Below are 21,807 nucleotides of genomic sequence, written 5' to 3'. Positions count from 1 at the left end.
TAGAGCTGTGACTATTACAATCCTCTGCTGAAGCACTACATGGCAATGACATAGCTTGAATAAAAAAGCAATTAACGAAATTCCAATAAAAATATCAATAAATGCTTCTGATCTACTGAAATGGAATATGCAGTACGGCTTGCCTTCGCCACCACAACTGCCCCCAACAGACTCACTGGTACCTCCATGCAGGTCCCTCCTCACCACTAGAAATTGAGATTTAGGCGCTATATAAATACAATACAATTTTGATGTTCCAAAAAGGAATTTTGGAGACTGAGCCTATTTATGGGCTGCTCTGGTCTGCTCCTGACTCAGGGGCCTATTAGGATGGTGGGCAGATTGCCACAGCTGGCCCGGTAGTGGCCCTGCATTGGCGATCCGCCCGCCATATGTCCCTGGTTCTCCCCCCGCCACATTAGTATGGCGGGGGGCACCACGGCGGACAGAAAGACTGTCCGCCGCTTCTCCGCCGGTCGAATTGTCGACCGGGCAGAAAGGGGACTCAATATGGTGGGGGGGTCTGCAAGACACCGCCATTCATATTACTATGCATGCGGTAATTGTGCTTTCCATGGCGGCGATGCTGCCATGGAAGGACATGCGGTCTTTGATGTTGGGGGCCCATTGAGGGCCCCCAGGGTGTTGGGGGGTGTACATGGGGGGTACCTATGGTACCCCCCGTCATTGAAATGCACTACGTGGCAGGCACCACGTGGTGCCTGCCATGTTGTGCATGGCAATGCTGTGCACACTCCTTTTACATCGCTAGTGGGGCTGCAGTCAGCAGATCCACCCGCAATGTAAAAGGCCCAGAATGCGCCGACCAATGCGGCGGGCGCATCCTAATTTGCATGGCGGGACCGCCGCGACATCGGCGGCCGGTCCCATGCTCCGTTGCGGTGGCGGGCGGACTTTAGCCCCTCAGTTTGGGCAAACTGTAATGCTGAAGGAGGAAGCAGCTATTACGGTGGTACGTAGCGACCTGTGTGCATACAGCCAATAAGAAGTCACTTTTTGCTATCTGCTGGGAGGCCTTTTTCTGCAGCCAAATATTGCATTCATCACTCTCCTTAGCTGATTTTGCAATTATTTATCAAATCGCAAAATCGTGAAATGCTTCAGGGTCTGGTTATGATCAGATCCTTGACCACCACTTAGCTTTAGAAGTGCATCCCTGTCTCCAGGTGTATGCCGGCCCTCTATCAAACGAAGTTTTTAGAGGGCGAGGACAGCCTATGATGAAGCAGGACACCGGGCGGTGTGCGAGGCCAGTCCGTTACTTTTTATGAGATGCCTCCATTGGTGTCACATCTCGAAGAAACTCTGTAGGAATCTGTAGGAATCCAAATCAGGGACAGCCCCATTTTGTGTATACAGGCAGTATTGGAGGCTGGCTAGTCCCTAGGCCCCGTGCCTCTAGTTCCCATCCCCAGCAAGGTCTGGGGCTAGTGTGTGTGACTTTCCGTACAGCTTTGGGAACACTTAGGGGCAATTCTGTGGTCATAGATGACGGTGTGACTGGTTAATTTATACCAGCCCCAATAAGAAACATTAGAAATAAAGGGTGCTGACACTAATTCCACCCTGAATTGTATTACCCTAACACTATAAAATGGAGACCGAACTGGCATTCGACGAGAATACATATGCAGATATACTAAGAACCCTATCCATTCTAGCTGAAACAGTGGTGGCACAAACCAATAAAGAATTCTGATGAATGGGAAGCACTATCAGCAAAAAAGAATGACCAGATCCGTACAGCCCTTCATGGGGCTTTTATGACGGAGTATCTGAGAAAAAACGCGGCACCACGAGGACTCGTGGTCACTAATGAGCCCAGGCTATTCCTAAATAATAAAGAATTCAGGATCAATTGGTCAAGCACAGCTTGGAAGTGCACCAAAGACTGGCTGGTGCTAATCATCAATACGGCCAGACAATTAGTAGATGCCTTGATGGTCGAGATACAACAAAGTGAAAGCAAATTGAAGACTTCTGTTCACATGACTGTCTTCAAAAAGAAACTGGAAGAAATAAATAATGACCACTTGGCATACAGGGAGTATCTTAAACAATCTAAGATTACTAAATTACAAAAAGATGTCCAAAAGTTCAAACGGGAAACAGTGTATCCCTACACAACCAATAAGTTTCATGATAGACCCTCGCAACAACCGGCCCAAAGACGTCAACAACGCTTCAGACCTACCCCCTAGAACTGGACTTACAGCTCGGGTGAAGAAAGGAGTGATAGCAGCACTGACGAGAGCACAGGGGGACAACAAATCAGGAGATACCAGAACCCCACAGAACCGATGTTTACACCACCGATACACCCCTTTGGGTTCGGGCCACAACAGTACTATCCACCTGGGTTTGGATTCCAACAAGGGCCTCAGACTTTTTTATCCAGGGGCTAAGGGAGGGGAAGAGGCAGACAAAACCCATGAAGAACCTCCAGAGTACAATGGGAGGACGAAGCAACCACCAGCGGAGCAGTCACACGGAGCAGAGGCAGGGGCAGCACCCCAACAATGAGCAAGGAATGACGAACGTCGTGAACTTGAGCGATCATACACTCAGCACAGATAAAGAAGCCGTACTCGCGAAAGGCTTAGGTTTCGTCCCCACTCCAAACAATGATCCTTTTTTCCTCAACACAGAACTGGCACAGTTCTTTAGAAAAATCAAGCTGAAGGATTACTTTGGTGAGGCACGAGGAACTGATGACGGTAAATCCAACACGGGCCTCCGGAAGAAGTCCACTTTCTCCCCACCAACCCAAAACATTTCATGCAATGTTCTTGCTGTTGAACAGGCAGTACTGAAAGAGGTTGAAGAAATTCAACTCACAGGGATTCCACAACATGACATGGGGTGAAAGGATGGTCCTTCAGCAACTTAAAAACAACCATGAGTTAGTAATAAAACCAGCTGACAAAGGTGGGGCAGTAGTCCTTATGAACTACACCATGTACAGGGAAGAGTGCCTATGCCTCATATCAGACACAACGAGCTATGAGATACACCATGAAGACCCCACAACCCGGATCATGAACAAAATCAAGAGCCTGGTCAGCGAAGCAGAGACCTGTGATTGGATCACTAAACATGAGGCTGAATATCTGAACAATACGGAAGCTAGAACACCCAGATTCTATACCCTCCCCAAAATCCGCAAAAACAGGATGCTACCACCGGGGCGACCAATAGTATCGGGTATTGGCTCTGCACTAGACCCTCTGTCACAGTTTTGTGACTGGTACTTAAAACCAATCGTACGAAAATCCCAGTCTTACCTGAAGGACACAAAGGATGTTTTGTGCCATCTGAGGGACCTGGATACCAACATCAAGGAAGACCTGTTCATAACTATGGACATTGAAGCGCTCTCCACGAGCATCCCCAAGAGACGCACGCTGGAAGTAGTGGAACAAATCCTTCTGGATCAAGAATGGACATACATAACACCGACACACTTCGTCATGGAGTGCGCAGAGCTGCCCTCACTGAAAACGTTTTTGAATTCGAGGACACACTACACCACCAGGTGAAAGGCACGTCCATGGGCAGTACTTTTGCGCCGAGCATGGCGTGCCTTTACGTCCATCAGTTTGAGGAGGACTACATCTTCAATCCCGTCAATCCATTTACAGCTCAGATAAAAACATGGAAGCTGTATATAGATGACATCCTCATCATATGGCAGGGGACAACAGAGGAAGCCATGAAGTTTGTGGGACAACAGCAAAGACCCCCATCTAAAATTTCCTCACACCATTGAGAAAAACCATGCTGTCTTCCTCGATCTCGACATCACCTTGACGACCAAAGGGATCTCTACGAAATTGCACATAAAATCTGCAGACAGAAACAGTCTCCTACTCTACGATAGATACCACACAAGAGTTCTTCGCAAGAATTTGCCAGTGGGACAATTTCTCAGGGTTCAGAGAAATTGCTCTGAGTTGGAAACATTCCAAGCACAGGCGGAACAACTAGAGAGCAAACTCCTGGAGAGACACTATCCAAGAGGAATGATCAAAAGGGCCAAGAAAAGGGCTAAGAATAATGACCGGGAAGCCCTATTGGACACTACACCAAAAGAACAATCTGATCGTTTGGTATGTGTAACTACGTACACCCCTGCATCGAACAAAATTCAAAGCATCATAAAGAAGAAATGGGCAATTCTGAACAGTGGACAACGAAAGTGGAAACCCCCACTGTTCGCATTCAAGCGAAGCAGGAATCTGAGGGATGACCTGGTAACACTCCAAGATCACACATGAAGACAACAATAGTCAGATCACCCTCTGGAGTCAACGAAAACCAACAGGCCACTTCCCATGTGGTAACTGTGTGTGCTGCCGCCTGACCATCAGTACTAAGGAAGTGGACATCGGCACGGACAACCCATGGAAACTGAAAGACTTCAGCAATTGTAACACGGAAAACGTGATCCAACTCCTGACGTGCCCATGCAACCTGAAGTACGTCGGGATGACGACAAGGAAGGCTAAAACACGGATCAGCGAACATCGCAGTACGATCCGATGCAGGAAAACCAACACCAAACTGACTAAACATTTCACAGAAAAAAAACACAATGATTCAGAACTACGCTGGGAGGTCTTGGAGGTGATGAGGAAACAAAAAAAAGACATTAGCAGACAATTACACATCCGGGAACAACGCTGGGTATGCCGGTTACGCACATGGGAAACAGGTCTGAATGACAAAGTCCCTTGGCTACAACTGGCGAAGTAACCCTATCTAGTATAATGAACTGAGTACGATTACACCATCAAACCACATTTGTTTCGACCACCAACGGCATGTTATATAAGCTAACACTGTAACAAACTTGCATTTTTAATCCCGGCTAATACAGACGCCGAATCCCTGGGCAAGTTAGCCTTATAACATTAAAGTGGACCATGTTGATATTTCTCCACTTTAATCCGCTGCCAAGCGACAGTGGTGGCCAACTCCCGTGATAGCCACTTGGCACACATCAGGACCTCCACATCTGAGTGACCCTCAGTAATAGTTATATGGCTCTACAAGATATACTTGAGTCATTATTTTGCACATATCTCTCGTTAGGATTTAGTGCACACAGTTTATTTTCCCACGATGTGGCCACACCAGCCGGTCACGGGACCCAAAGTGCTTGCTTCTTTGCACGCGGGACTTTTTTCCAAGTCTGCACATGCGCAACGGCACTGTGAACAGCGGCACCACCATAGGCGCAAGCTCACAACTGGATGCTCCGGTCACACTGGTGAAAACATGTAAGAGCGCATGCGCACATATTAGGACACTATTGCGGAGAACAGAGAGCAGTGTAGATGGGCAGATATTCAACACCACCAATGAGGGAGCAATAGACGAAGGCACGCCCGCACCAGACGAGCAGGCATGGTTTCAGTGGTACACAGGATAGGCAGCAGGCGTTTCCATTTACCAACTAATTAGCGACTAATCAGCCACTTGACCACAGTATATAAACCCGCTCCTCACTCACCACAATCCAACGGCTGGAGATGCTGAAGTAGACAGTGAGCGTGTGATTGTCATGGATGACTGAGAAGGTGTAACCTTGTTTCTCTGTCTGATGCATGTGTGACTGCCCCCTACACAGGGAAAGCATCTTTTTTAACAGGATACTTGTATGTTTTTATTCATGTCATGGACCTGTATCCACAACAACAGACTATGACTCAATGTACCTCTCCATTGCAGAATGTTACAGTAGGCCCTTCCACCCTCGACCTCCCATGGAGCAAGTAGGATAGTAATCCAGGGTAAGAAGCGAACTTAAGTCATTTTGCTCATTTGTCAATGAAGACACGTGTGAATGTCACGTGTTTCACATAGATCCCACCACACGCGCAATAAGTGTGGTGATGCATGAAAGGCAACTATGCTATCATTATATATTTACACTTTTGGTATGTATGTCTTTTTGTTTCCTTTCTTTCCTACAGAAACGCTTGCACTAGTAGTATACTGACCGGGGAGTTTGATGCTTACTACCCCCGACCCTCTAGTGGTAGATCCTTTTTGCACTACATGTGAAAAGGCTGAGCCCATGTTTAAGAAACCCTTTGGTCCTGACGAATGCTATGTACCCTACAGGGACACGTAACCAGAAACATGTTGACCACATTTAGCACGATGGAGGGACAATAAAGTCCCATATCACCGCTCACTTCTTTTAATACCATGCATTTGCTCCTTGAATAAAATTAGTTTATCGACGAATGTGATGGTTTTTAGTTCACCTCTCACTAATTCACGGGCCACCACTTAGCTTTAGAAGTGCATCCCTGTCTCCAGGTGTATGCCCGCCCTCTATCAAACAAAGTTTTTAGAGGGCGAGGACAGCCTATGATGAAGCATGACACCGGGCAGTGTGTGAGGACAGTCCGTTACTTTTTATGAGATGCCCCCACTGGTGTCGTATCTCGAGGAATCTCTGTAGGAATCTGTAGGAATCCAAATCAAGGACAGCCCCATTTTGTGTATACAACCCTCTTCCTTAGCCAGTCTAGATCTGGGTCCGACCTTGAAGCAAACAGTGTTTCTCATCACCAGAGAAGCGGAATGACGGGTGGTTTAAACAAGCCTGCTGCATGATGCGCCATGCAGAGGTTTTGGTGTTTCACTCTTTGTACCTGTGCATCTTGGGCGGAGGTTTTTTTTTGTTCACTGCACTTTAGTCCCTGCTGTGTGAGGAACAGAACCCTGAGTCAGGTGGCACTAGGTTGTGATCGCACCAGCCATCAGCTGCTTCGTATCGACAGTCCAGTTATTGAGGGAGCGAATAATGCCACTCTGCACTGCACAAGAGCACATGGTCTACCCAACAGAAAACCTGAAAAACTTGTGGTCCGACTAAGGCTTATACCCACAATGTGTCTTGTAGTTAGTCTGTCATCACCATTTGGGCATATGGTGCTGATGGGTACTTTTGTTTACTGCCCTGCTGTTTCTGCGTGAGACAGGTATTTGGACTCACAAGACAGAAGGCTGTGATTGAAACTGCTGGCAGCAGCTCAGCAAGGAAGGTGCAGAGCTAGAATATCGACGTGAAAATATTGACATACATAAATATCGAGGTGTTAAATACCGATGCCAGTAATATCGATATTAAAAATATCGATTTTTTGTTGTGTAGTAATATTGAAATTTTAAATATTGATGTTAAAAATATAGATGTAAAAAATATCGATGTAAGTAATATCGATGTTATGTTTATGATGTTATTTTTTTAGTGTTTTAATTGTTATTTTATGTAATTGTTTTCAATTTTGAATGTTTATATGAAAAAATACATTTGAAATAATGTGTTTTTCTTTTATTTTCATAATAATTTTAGGAGTGGGATGTTGGTTTTATAGAGGATAAGGGTGGGTAGTAATTAAAAAATGTTATTTGAAATTTATTACATTTTCTAAATTTGTATATATTTTAGGAGCGGGATGTTGGGTTTATAGGGGATATGGGTGGGTAGTAATTAAAACATGTTGTGAGCATTACATTTTAAATAGTAATATTTTAAAATTTGAAAAAATATAATTTGAAATTAGAAATTTATATTTTTACAAAAACTAAAAATGTAGGGGTCGATTATGTTTGCAGGCGGATCGCCCCCGCCCGCATTGGCAGTGGTGATCCGCCCACCAATTTCCACTGCCCGCCTCCTATTTCCCCCCGCCACATTACGATGGCGGGGGGGACCCCTGTGGACGGAAAGACCATCCGCCGGTTTCCCGCCGGTCGACTCGTCGACGACAGGGAGGAAAAAGTGTTTAATATGGAGGCGCCGCCATCCATGTTAAGATGACTGCGGAGATCAGCCTTTCTGTGGCAGCAACCCCACCATGGAAAGGCATGATGATCCTGCATTTGGGGGCCCGTTGCGGGCCCAGGGTGTTCGGGGGTGGGGGGTGCACACGGGGGGTACCTATGGTACCCCCCAGCATTTGCATGCACAAGGTGGCAGGCACCACGCGGTGCCTGTCACTTTGTGCATTCAAATGCACAACATGCATTTTTTACCTTGTGGCGGGTGATGCTGGCAGCACCGCCCGCCAAATGCGGGATGAGCCCACCAATGTGGCGGGTGCATCCTAATGCCAACGGCGGGACCGCCGCACCTATGGTGGGCAGTCCCTTTAGCCGTTCCACCCGCCATCACAACAGACCCCATAGTAACAATTATAAATTAGAATTGATGCGAAATTATGTATTTAAATATAATTATTGAATTTTTCATAATTAATTAAATCTATAAATGTTGTATAAAATATTGAATATTATAAACATTTATTAATTATAGATTTGAAATTTAAAATTGAGGTTAATAAATTATATTAAAATGATATATTTGTTACAAGTTTAAAAATGTAACTAAAATCTTTAAGACTATTTGATGAAAATATTAATGTAAATGTAGATAATAATACATATTTATAATAATTATAACAAATATTGAAAGGTTTTATAATTATCAGATTTTTAAATTTATTCTCTAATTAATTATGAGATTGTTTAATATTTTTTTTAAATCTTAATATTTGGAATTTGTTTAAGTATTAATAGTAATAAATAAATAGAAATTAGGTAATAATTTAAATAATTATTTTCGAAATTTAGAAAGATAATGTATATATTATTAATGATATTTTTCTTAAGGATATATATTTTTTAATAGTAAAAATGAAAGGGGGTATATTAAATAATTATTGTTTTGAGTTTATATTGATTTGCAGTTAGAATAGTACATTATTATGGTTTACCATCCAGCACTTTCCCTGAGTGTATATGGATTTGGAGTTAGAATAGTAAATCATTATGGTTTACTATCCAGCACTTTCCCTGACTTTAGTTGGATTTGGAGTTAGAATAGTAAATTATTATGGTTTACCATCCAAGCACTTTCCCTGAGTTTATTTGGATTTGGAGTTAGAATAGTAAACCATTATGGTTTACCATCCAGCACTTTCCCTGAGTTTATTTGGATTTGGAGTTAGAATAGTAATTTATTTTGGTTTACTATCCAACACTTGCTTTGACTTTATTTGGATTTTGAGTTAAAATAGTAAAGTATTGTGGCTTACTATCCAGCACTTTCCCTGACTTTAGTTGGATTTGGAGTTAGAATAGTAAATTATTATGGTTTACTATCCAGCACTTTCCCTGACTTTGGTTGGATTTGGAGTTAGAATAGTAAACCATTATGGTTTACCATCCAGCACTTTCCCTGAGTTTATTTGGATTTGGAGTTAGAATAGTAATTTATTTTGGTTTACTATCCAACACTTGCTTTGACTTTATTTGGATTTGGAGTTAAAATAGTAAAGTATTATGGTTTACTATCCAGCACTTTCCCTGACTTTAGTTGGATTTGGAGTTAGAATAGTATATTTTTATGGTTTACTATCCAGTTTGTATGTTAGTTTTATTATTAATATTATTTTGATGGAAAGATATTTTTATACTTTTATAATTATATTTTTAACATTTTATTTGGTTTAAAAATGTATTTTAATATTGCAAAACAAAATACACATTGTTACGTTTTTCAAATTGTATTTGGACATTGTAGCATTTATTTAGATATGTTTAACAAATCATATTTTATTACATAAATGTAAATATATGTTTACAGTTTTTAACAATGGTACATTTTTTTAGTATATTTATGGAATGGTAAAGTAAAACAGTACAATTTTTTTATTAATATACAGTATCATTTGTATTGTTTATTAATTTTTTGTTCAAACAGAAACATATTTGTAGTCAATTTTGTTTACATTTTCATATTAATATTTACAACAGGTTCAGGAGTTTGAATGTATATACATTGTACATTTTATTATATTATGGTTGTATCATTTAGCATATTAAATATTATTTTTAACAAATAATATTTAATATGTTACATTATTTACAATTTTTTTACAGTGATAATGTGAACAATACATATATATTTTTTAACATTTGCATAATATTTGTTAATTAAAAGTGTATGTAATAAACATATGTTGATATACATTAATCATTATATTATAGTTTTTTTAAATAAATAATTAATATATATTTTACATTATTTATATGTTTATTTTAAACATTGATAAAAAAAATATGCATACAATTTTAAACATGTGTAAACATTTTTAAATCATTTTCAAAATATTTTCCATTCATTTCTATGGGGAATTAGTCCTATTTTTGTTTTAATTATGCCGCCATTTTATTTTCTTTTAGTCACTTTTTGACCTATCTATTTCGTTTTTGGGTCATTTACGAAGACGAAACCTCGCGGTTGGGAGCTGCTTCGTCTCCGTTCCTGTAAGTTTAGTTTCTCCAGTATTAGGGTGTCTTTCATAGATTCACATGCCTGAATCATTCCCCGTCGTCGGAGTGGGAGTCCCACGGTACATAAAAAAGCAATAATTATGCACATAATATCCACAAAAAAAAACTAAAAAACATAAAACCAGGAAGTAAAGTAGCCCTAAGCTACAAGAAAAAACTTCCACACTTATGACTATCATAGTCATTATGTATAGTCCAAACTGCAGCCAATCAGGCGACAGCACCCACCAGAATGTTCTCCCCAGAGGCTCAGGCTCTCAGATTTTCTACCGCACGTCGTGTGAAGGGAGTCTTCCTGAGCTCTGCTCAGTACTTCACTATTTTTTCTGGATATTTTCTTCTCTTCAGAATGTCATCTTCTAAGAGATCTCTCTTTAGACCTTGTGAATCTTGTGGGAAGCTCCGGCTGTTTTCAGAAGACCCCCACAACAAGTGCATTTACTGCCAGATCATGAGGTGAGAGATTGTAAAATTTGCAGGACCTTCCCTCAGAAGACCCTCAGAGATAGAGAAGGGCGCCTACTTCTGTGGCTACAGAAGATTAAAGACAAGGATAACCCATTATCTGAGGTGGGAAGTGTGGCCTCGGGTTCATCTATATCCTCTAGGAAGAGGATGGCTGAGGAAGATTTATCTTCTCTTGGGGCTAAGGTGAGGTCAGGTACTTTTGCTAAAACATTTTTCTAAAACATTTTTCAGGATTTGAGTACTTGTCTCTTGGGAGCCTGTGCTTGCTTCTCTTATTGTTGCTAAGGCTTCCCTTACTTCCAATTCAGTCACATTGGGTGGATGGTTGTGCACTCTAACATTCACAACATTGCTATCTATTGTTGTAGCTCGACCATAACAGGAAATGGCATAATATTTGCTACATTTCCAATGTGTTTTATTTTCTATCACCTTTTCTTGGGTTTAAGTGTAACCCATGTAGCAAAGCATTAGTTTTCCCTTTTACGATGCAATAAAGGTTGCTCCTTCTGCCATTTCTAGGGTATATCTGTGAATTTATATACATATGTGTTTAGTAAATATGCTTTTGTGAATTATAAACATGCTCGTTTTATTAACAATTTATAAAAAGTACTTACATTATTGTTTTTTGTGTTTTGTTGATGGGTTTATTTGCTGCTTGTTGTATTTTCACAGTTCTATTTTCTGAAGATGGGGAAGAAAATGTTAATTATATTAGAGATATGTTTTAATTTCTTTGTATTATTCTTTTTTTGCACTGAAACTATACTTACTTTTTGTAGTAGATGAATTTAATTTGGTGGATGTTTTTTGTAGATGCAGTTTGTTAAAGCTGTGAAGAAAAATATATTTATTGGTTTTGTTTTCATATTTTAAACGTGTATCAGACTATTTTACTTTCTTTATAGGTAAAGTTGCATTTTCAATAGTTCATGTTTTCATCATGCAGAATTAAATAAGGTACTTAATCACATTTGGATTTTCTTTTTCTTGGTGTAGTTGTTTGCAAGTTTAGTTTTGATTTAAACAAAAAAAGAACATTTTATTATTTTAGGTAGTTAAGTTTAGGAGGTAGAGGCATTTATATTTTGTAAAAAAGTATTTTTCTTACCTGTGTTGTAGTATAATCTGTTATAGTAGTTTTTGTAGATTTTCTTTCTTTCTCTCTTGCAAAGTAACGGTCCGTGTTTGGCCAATAAACGGTAAATTTATGTTAGTTAATTCTTAGGGGCCTATTAGGATAGTGTTTGGAAAACCACCCCGACCGCCATGGAAGCAGAAAACAACAGCCCGCCAGCACCTTGGAAAAACCGGCGGCCATATTAGCATCATCTGCCAAAAAACACGACCTCGGCGGAACGGGGCCAAGAAAAATTGCCAAAATCCGTCCGCGGCGGTCGGATACGCTGCAGAAAAACACCAACCCGCCGCAAGCATAGAGGAGACACCGCATGGGAAATTAGGATTTCCCCGACGGTCCCGCGGTACGTTCCGCTGTTCCCGAAAACTGCAGTCGCACAATGGGATGAATGGGAGAACCAGCGGAAGAGCTGCAGCGTAGCCACCGCTGCGGACGGACTGTGAAAAATATGGAGGACGAAGCAAAAAATCCACAATAAGGCCAAAAAGTGCACACAGCAAACTAGCCATGCCCCCCAAATACACAAAACACACCCCAATGACACAACCACATGGCAAAAAGAAAAATACATTTCCCAGGACAACACACACACCACACCTGACAGCAATACCCCATTTGGACACACCCACATAGCTGAGTATAAAACCAGCCCCTTCCCTGACCACAATCCTTTGCAACATTCCAAGACTGAAGGCCACCAACCCTCACAACAAAGGATAGGCAAAGCAACATACCAACACTACTCACACCACACACAGCACCACCACCACTTCTACACCTGCACCACTACCCCCTGCATATCACACACCATACACATCACAACCACACCCACCACTCACAACCCTGCACCCACAACCACTTTGCACACCACACACCATGACAACACATAAAATGCCCAAATTCACAGAGAGTGAGTTGACAATCATGGTAAATGAGATAGTCTGAGTGGAACCACAACTGTTTGGTAGCCTGGTCCAACAGACTCCATTAGCCACAAGGACACAAATGTGGGCAAGGATAGTCCAAAGGGTCAATGCAGTAGGGACCACCCCAAGATCCAAAAAGGAGATCATTAAGCAGTGGCATGATCTGAAGAGGGCTGTCAAAGAGAGAAGAAGCAAGAACCATGAGCTCGCTCAGATGACTGGCGGGGGCCCTCCCATTCCACCAAAACAATTCACACCATGGGAGGAGAAGGTGCTTGCCATACTGCATCCAGAGAGTCTCACAGGAGTAGCCGGGGGAGGGGAGGCTGGTAAGTACAAACAAATGACTACCACCACACTGCAATGTACTGTCTTGCACAACTACAAAGCTACACCACCTTGGACAAATTCCATCCACCTGCACCACACACTCACAAAACCATGTCCCACAGATCCAACATTCACCCACTCCCATTCACCCCAAACGTAGCTACCAACATTACCATGCGGGCATGTGTACAGGCAGACAGCACTAAAACTCCCACCAGGCCCCCTGACCCACAGCCTAGCAAGATGCAACCCTCCCCCCACCCCACCAAGAAGCAGTTGGAAGCCATTGCAGTACACCAAACAAACTTACAGGTAGGTAGCCATTTTCCCTGGAAGGGTGTTTGTGGGCGGGAGGCCTGTACTACTACTCCCACCATTCCCTCTGTCCCACACCTGAGCAAGATGGAACCCACCCCACCCAGAAGCATTGTATGGCACCCATATCACGGTAGCTACCGCCTGGTCCCAGCGATGTGTCACCGCACCCCCCATTCACACAAGTGCGGTAGTGATAGGCATGGAGACATGGGAGAATTGCGGTGGGCATGCTCTGCCGCCTGAATCGCGGTAGCTACCGCCTGGCCCCACCAGTGTGTCACCAGCACCCCCCATTCACACAAGTGTGGTAGTGATAGGCATGGAGTAATGGGGAAATAGCAGTTGGCATGCTCCGCCATCCATATCGCGGTAGCTACCGCCTGGCCCCGGCGGTGTGTCACCAGCACCCCCCATTCACACAAGTGCGGTAGTGATAGGCATGGAGACATGGGGAAATGGTGGTTGGCATGCTCCACCGCCAAAATTACGTTAGCGCACACCGGGCCCCGGCGGTGTGTCACCGCCATGGAGCTTGCCCTAGAGCCAATGGGAACCTTGATTGCAGTGGCATGATAACATTTTGAAGATCGCGGTACGTGTGCTCCGCCACCGCGGAGGCAGTCATTGGATGCATTTGAAAGATGCACCATCGCGCTAGCGCACACCGGGCCCCTGCAGTGTGTCACTGCCATGGAGCTTGCCCTAGAGCCAATGGGAACCTTGATTGCGGTGGCATGATGCAATTTTGAAGATCGTGGTAGGCGTGCTCCGCCACTGCGGAGGTGGTCATTGTATGCATTTGAAAGATGCACCATCGCGCTAGCACACACCGGGCCCCTGCGGTATGTCACCGCCATGGAGCTTGCCCTAGAGCCAATGGGAACCTTGATTGCGGTGGCATGATGCAGTTTTTAGGATTGCGCTAGGCGTGCTCCGCCACCACGGAGACGGTCATTGGATGCATTTGAAAGAGGCAGTCCTGGACCACCAATTGCTGCAGCTTGGCACCTTTGAAACGACCCCAGGGGGCTCTATATGTGTGGGAGTGAGCCTTACATTTCCACTGCTCCCACAGCCTGCTGCCAGAGACCCCTCACCTGCTGCTGCCCCCAGGGACTGCTGCCTGAGACCCCTGACCTGCTGCTGCCTCCAGGGACTGCTGCCAGAGACCCCTCACCACCCAATTCCACCGATGTTGTCTCATGTCCACAGTGATGGCAAGGATAGAGAAGATCCGTGCCAGTCCCTTCACGAGCGAGGAGCTGGAGGTCCTGGTGGACGAGGTGCTCACACAGTACCCAAGGCTATATGGTGCCCCAAAGGTCATGGTTAGTCCTCAACAGTGGGGGGGGAGTAGGGCAGGGGGGGCAGACATGTAGTTGGACTGATGCAGTATGTGCCTGGGAGTGTGGGGTTGTGTCATGTACTGCCTGACATGCTGTCTCCAGGGGGAAGGTGTGTGTACCCAATGCCACAGGTTTCCCTGCCTGCACATGTATGTATGAGTGACCTGTGTTGTGTTGTCAGCCATACCGTGATGCAGAAGGTTGTTCATGCAGGGGTCAGGACAGTGATTGCTTGGATGAATGGCTGTGTGTGCCCCTGTAGTCCATCTCAGTGTAAGCCCACCTGGCCAGCACAGTCCCCACCCACAAAGACAAGGACACATCACTTCACTTACAGAGTATTACATCAGTCTTTTCACATTGCACTTCAGCTATGGGCCATCTCAGCACTGTAGATTGCACACGACCGGCCTTGTGAAGAGGATTTTGGATTTGTGAGATCATGTCCCACAATGTGACATCCATGACACAGTTATCTATTCACAGTGCAGGGACATTCAGGACTGCGCAGTCCTGGACACAGTGAGTCTACCCCCAAACAAAAGTTGATATGTGATGTATGTGTTGCTCAACCTAACAATGGACTGGAGAGGTGGGCAGGCTACATAGGTGTTTCAGTGCTGGCATCCTGCATGTGTGTGAGATGTGCAGGACTGTGTTCCCCCTCACACCTGCATGCATTTACATCAGCTTTTCCCATAAAGATGTACCATGTGAGATGTTCTCTGAAAGACATATAGTTGGATATGTGATGAGTTTGTATCTTGCTGCTATACTGAGAGATGTCGGTACATAACACTGTGTCACTGATCATTTCCCCCTCTTGTCTCCTATGCCTGCAGCTCAAGGTACACCAGCGTAAGGCTGTGTGGAGGGCCATCGCAGCGAAGGTACGAGCTCTGGGTGTCTCAAACCAATGGCGCACCCACTGCCACAAGAGGTGGGACGACATCAGCCAGCTGGCAAAGAACGTGGCGGAGATGACCTTGGGGCTGCTTCCTCGTACTGGGCGTTTGACACGGCGCAGCATGACACCACTAATGGGGCACATCTTGAAGGTGACACAGCCTGAGCTGGATGCACGTTCGAAGGAGCATCAGCAGCAAGCCAGGGGTGAGAATTTGGGGAGGGTGACTTTGGCTGGGAGTGGCTGCATGTGTACAGAGCCTGTGCCAACACTGGCCTATGTGATGTTGGTAGTGTGATGCAGTTGCATGTAAGTGGCTGCTGGGCTGGGTGCCGGTGTCATGCATTTGCCATACCTGTACTTACAAAGGTGATTTTGATGCTGTGTAATCCCATTGCATTCTGAGTTGTGCTCTTCAGGTTTCTTCTGCATTGGGGTAGTCTTGGGAATCCCTTGGGAGGGAACGGCAGTGTGCCCGATCTTACTGTGCCTTCATCAATGCGTCCGTTGCATGCACCCAGATTGGGGAGGACTAGACATCTGACAACAAGGTGCACCAGTCTTTGGGCCCCAAAGTACGACATTGTGGGTGGCATGGGCTAATGGCCATTGTGGACTGTCATGTTGTAGTCTGTGTTGTCCCCTCCTGTTCCATCCAGATCTGTCAGTGGCAACAAGTAGCGTGCCCCCATCATGTCCCTAGGTGTGCTCAGAGCTAGTTGTGTGTCTGGTTGAACAGAGCCACAAGCAGGGTGTTGTGCTGTGTGGCCATCACATGGCTCACTCATGCCTGAATTTCCAGTTTCCACGCACTGTTTGAGTCTATATAGTGAGTTGGCACGGTGTGATTGCACAGGGTGGTGTGCAACATGTAGATTTGGTCATCTTTTGTTATGCATTGCTTGCATATGTTTGTTCCGTTGTTGCCACTGACCTGACCTGACCCTACATCTCTCTCTCTCATGCAGCATCTCCTGTGGTCACGGAGGGACAGGAGACGGACACCAGTGGGGGTGAAACTAGCACAACAGCTGCACAGGAGCCCAGCGACACAGATGTCACCAGCGCCTCAGAGGGGGACAGGAGTCTGCTGGAGGAATCCCAGCCTGAGACGCAAAGCACCACATCATCTGATGCCAGAGGAGATGCATTCATGTTGGCGGACACAGGGAACAGGGACTCTGCATTGTCTTCCACCACACAGAGGCCAGTGCCCACCCTCCCAATCACTTCCTCTGATGCTGCCCGTGTCCGCCTCAGTAAGAGGGGAAGAGTGTCCTTCACCCCTGGCACCGCTGCCCCTGTCCCCCCTGCTGCCATCAGAGCTGAGTCTGTAGACCCTTTGCGCCAGCTGTGTGTAGGCCAGACAGATCTCCTCAATGCCTTCATTGACCACGACAAAAAATTGGCCCAGGTGGTTGCTTTCATGGAGTGCATACATTCAGACGTGGGTGGGCTGCACCGGACTGTCCAGGCTTTGTCCTCAACAGTGATGTCTGCCCTTCAACAGGCACATACTCACAGTCCATCTCCGGTCCCTTTGTCCACCCCCTGTCAGGGGCCACATCTGACGATAGTTACCACGGTCCACATACATCAAAGTCATGATACGGCACACGAAGCACACAGCAGCAGCAACCCAAGCGGTCCCGGGCACAGACACCATCCCCACAGAAGAACAAAGCCACCCCAGAGCGCAGGGAGAAAAGCCAGTCAGGCGACACCAGGGGACAAAAAGCAAAGCAGCAGACCTCAAGCACAGATGCCTCAGAGGCATCCCCATCCAAGGACTCTCCTGCCCCTAAAGCATCTCGCAAAGAGAAGCATACAGTTTCTGTGCCTACCAAGGAGGTGGTGCATGCCAAGGGTACACCTAGGAAGGGCTCCAAGGCAGATTCACCCACCACCTTAACTCTCATTCCAAGCCCATTGAAGCAGGGGAAGGAGGGCACTGTAGGGGTGACACCTAGTAAACAGGGGAAGGGGGGGCAGAGGCGAAGCCAGGCAAAGCGTTCCACTGGGTCCAGCACATCACCAGAGGGGGTGCCAGCGTCTGCACCTGATGCAGCTTTGGTGGTGAGTCTTCCTGTTTTGTCCACACCACTTCCCATTGATCCAGAGTCAGTCAAGCCATTTAGGATCCCCAAGAAGTGGAAAGGCACCCCTCCACAATCTCCCAGCCACACCGTGTCTCCTGTCTGCATGACTCCGCCTCCACGTGCCACTATACCACTTGGTCCAAGGAGCCCTCCGGCTTGCCAAGCCACTGATGGCTCTACCTCAGCTGGTCCGCTCTCCCCCCGGTCAAGTGCGCCGACAAGCCCCAACACACAGCCAGCTCCCAGTCCGCCTGATAGCCAAGTCTGAGTGGTAATCACCCTCACACACCTGTCTCTCACACAGGTGGGCCTGTACTGCACATTGTTACCCCCTGACTGTGTTGCTGCCCATGGAAAGGTACAGTCGCACACATTCCCTGTGCAGCCTCTCATGGACATGCTCTGCACTTAGCCCAGGCCACTGGCCTTCTTGTTCACTGCTGTTTTGCCCTTGCCTTTGCAGCTTCTCATGGACCTACTCTGTCCTTTGCCCTGGCCACCGGCCTTGTTGTTCACTGCTGTTTTGCCATTGCCTGTGCAGCTTCTCATGGACCTACTCTGCACTTTGCACTGGCCTTGTTGTTCATTGCTGTTTTGCCCTTGCCTGTGCAGCTTCTCATGGACCTACTCTGCACCCTGGACTGCCCACTGGCCTTGTTGTTCACTGCTGTTTTCCCCTTGCCTGTGCAGCTTCTCATGGACATACTCTGCACTTTGCCCTGGCCACTGGCCTTGTTGTTCACTGCTGTTTTGTCCTTGCCTGTGCAGCTTCTCATGGACATGCTCTGCACTTAGCCCAGGCCACTGGCCTTGTTGTTCACTGCTGTTTTGCCCTTGCCTGTGCAGCTTCTCATGGACCTACTCTGCACCCTGGACTGCCCACTGGCCTTGTTGTTCACTGCTGTTTTCCCCTTGCCTGTGCAGCTTCTCATGGACATACTCTTCACTTTGCCCAGGCCACTGGCCTTGTTGTTCACTGCTGTTTTGCCCTTGCCTGTGCAGCCTCTCATGGATATGCTCTGCCCTTAGCCCAGGCCACTAGCCTTGTTGTTCATTGCTGTTTTTTGCCCTTGCCTGTGCAGCTTCTCGTGGACCTACTCTGCACTTTGCCCTGGCCACTGGCCTTGGTGTTCACTGCTGTTTTGCCCTTACCTGTGCAGCATCCTATGGACCTGCTCTGCCCTTTGCCCTGGCCACTGGCCTTGTTGTTCACTGCTGTTTTGCCTTTGCCTGTGCAGCTTCTCATGGACATGCTCTGCACTTAGCCCAGGCCACTGGCCTTGTTGATCACTGCTGTTTTGCCCTTGTGTGTGCAGCTTCTCATGGACATACTCTGCACTTAGCCCTGGTCACTGGCCTTGTTGTTCACTGCTGTTTTGCCCTTGCCTGTGCAGCCTCTCATGGACATGCTCTGCACTTAGCCCAGGCCACTGGCCTTGTTGTTCATTTCTGTTTTGCCCTTGCCTGTGCAGCTTCTCATGGACCTACTCTGCCCTTTGCCTTGGCCACTGGCCTTGTTGTTCACTGCTGTTTTGCCCTTACCTGTGCAGCTTCATATGGACCTGCTCTGCCCTTTGCCCTGGCCACTGGCCTTGTTGTTCACTGCTGTTTTGCCCGTGCCTGTGCAGCTTCTCATGGACATGCTCTGCACTTAGCCCAGGCCACTGGCCTTGTTGATCACTTCTGTTTTGCCCTTGCATGTGCAGCTTCTCTTGGACCAACTCTGCACGTAGCCCTGGCCACTGGCCTTGTTGTTTACTGCTGTTTTGCCCTTGCAGCTTCTCATGGACCTACTCTTCACCCTGGACTGCCCACTGGCCTTGTTCTTCACTGCTGCTTTGCCCTTGCCTGTGCTGCTTCTCATGGACATACTCTGCACTCTGCCCTGGCCGCTGGCCTTGTTGTTCACTGCTGTTTTGCCCTTGCCTGTGCAGCCTCTCATGGACATGCTCTGCACTTAGCCCAGGCCACTGGCCTTGTTGTTCATTTCTGTTTTGCCCTTGCCTGTGTAGTTTCTCATGGACCTACTCTGCACTTTGCCCTGGCCACTGGCCTTGTTGTTCATTGCTGTTTTGCCCTTGCCTGTGCAGCTTCTCATGGACCTACTCTGGACCCTGGACTGCCCACTGGCCTTGTTGTTCACTGCTGTTTTGCCCTTGCCTGTGCAGCATCTCATGGACCTACTTTGCACTTTGCCCTGGCCACCGACCTTGTTGTTCACTGCTGTTTTGCCCTTGCCATGCAGCTTCTCATGGACATGCTCTGCATTTGGTGCCTTGCTCTTCTCTTCTCATGGTGCCTATTTGTGCAATATGTGAATAAAGACAGTTGCTCCTGTTGTCTATTTTGTCAGTGTCCTTACTGAATAAAGTTATTTTGCTGTGTGTATATGGTTTACTGTGCCACATGGTATGTGTGCCACTTCAACATAGTCAATGGTTGGGCTCACTTACTATATTTTTATCGGGGGTGACAGGGTCTTCAGTTCTTCCTGACCCAGATACTTGTGGCGGCAATTGTGTCAATTTTCAATGGGAAGCAGTTATCATTTACTTAATTTGTTCATGTTGGCTATATTGTACACATGTCAGGTTGTGGGGCACTGCCAGCACAGAGTGGGTTTCTGCACACAGTATTGCAGGCAGGCTGGCCAGGGTCATCATGTATGTGTATTCTTCCTTTATGTGTGCCCAGTGGTGTATGTGTGTGGTCATCTTGTGATGGGCAGTCATCCTAGTCCTATGGCTTACTTTCCATGTGTGCTCTTGGATGGTCAGGTAGTGTGCAGTGTGGAGGGGGTGAGTTTATCGGGAGTGTTGATGTGTGCATGCCCCCGCATTGTCAACTACACACATGTCACCCAGGAGTTGTATGCCTGTTTTGATTGTTCAGCCCTGTGGATGTGGTTGTATGCACATGAGTGAGTTGTATGTTGTGCACTGTGCAGTGTGTTGGTGTGCCCTTGCAGTTCTGTCTGACTCCTACTTGTTGTTCTTGTCACTTGTGAATATGCAGAGTGTGTGACAAGGCAAGTCAGTGTTGTGTTTTGTTGCACATCCATGTGTCTTGTTGCTGTTTGTGGAGACTGTGCAGACCTGCTGTTCCACAATGCCATTGTGGTTGTGTTCTCTCATGCATTGCTGTCACATGGTGCCTACTTGCCTCCAGTGTGGCATGTTGTGTGTGTTGTCATACTATCCCCTATCTGTGCTTCAGATGCCTACCCATTGTGGGTCTGCACTCCCTCTCTTTGTGTATAGTACACTCCTGCCATGTCCCCTACTGACATGCAGTATACTTCACTTTGGTGTCAGCTGTCCCCTTGGTTTACATGTGTGTGTGCCTCCCCATCACTTCATTAGTGACACTGTGCTTTGTGGTGCAGTTCTTTGGCCAGGGTCAATGTGTCACTCAGGGCATTTCACCAATGGGTTGTGTGTGATGTTCTGGTGCTGTTTGTCAGTCATGGTTACTCCAATGCAGTTCAACTGTGTGTGCTGCCCAGTCCTCTGGTCAAGTTGTTTCCACCTTTGTGTCCCAGACTTGTGCATCTGTTGGTGTTGTGCTGGATGTATGTGTGTTGGCTGTGGTATTGCTTCACTTCCTGTGTGTGATGTTGTCTTTGTGCTGTGCTGTATGGTGTTGTGTGGGTTGCTGTTCTGTCACTGATGTCTGTGTGTGGCTGGTATGCTTGGCGTGCACACACTGCTTGTTGTGCATGCAGTGCTGTGTGTGTATGTTGCCTTGTCATTGCCTGGTGTGCATCACCTGATGTCCTGCTGTGTTTGCCATGTGATATTTCTGCCTGTGCATCTATTGTTTGTTTGATGAGGCTGTGTTGTTCTGTGATGGTGCACTTCTTGTCTGTGTT

At 46.2% G+C, this 21,807-nt stretch overlaps 1 protein-coding gene across 1 annotated transcript in view; it reads left to right on the top strand.

The window, feature by feature from the left end:
• LOC146784285 (uncharacterized) overlaps window positions 1-20,278 on the top strand; it is a 53,975-nt gene extending 33,697 nt beyond the window's left edge. Inside the window, exons 2-3 of the mRNA XM_085635401.1 lie at window positions 15,773-16,043; window positions 16,806-20,278. Of these exons, the coding sequence (XP_085491527.1) occupies window positions 15,911-16,043; window positions 16,806-17,749 (1,077 nt within the window). The 5' untranslated portion in view covers window positions 15,773-15,910 and the 3' untranslated portion in view covers window positions 17,750-20,278. The remainder of the gene's footprint in view (window positions 1-15,772; window positions 16,044-16,805) is intronic.
• Window positions 20,279-21,807: the final 1,529 nt, after the last annotated feature.

Source organism: Triturus cristatus, chromosome 11 (assembly GCF_964204655.1).
Source record: "Triturus cristatus chromosome 11, aTriCri1.1, whole genome shotgun sequence".
NCBI lineage: Eukaryota > Metazoa > Chordata > Amphibia > Caudata > Salamandridae > Triturus > Triturus cristatus.
Note: the sequence above shows the minus strand (reverse complement) of the source record. Positions and strands in the feature narration are given on the sequence as shown.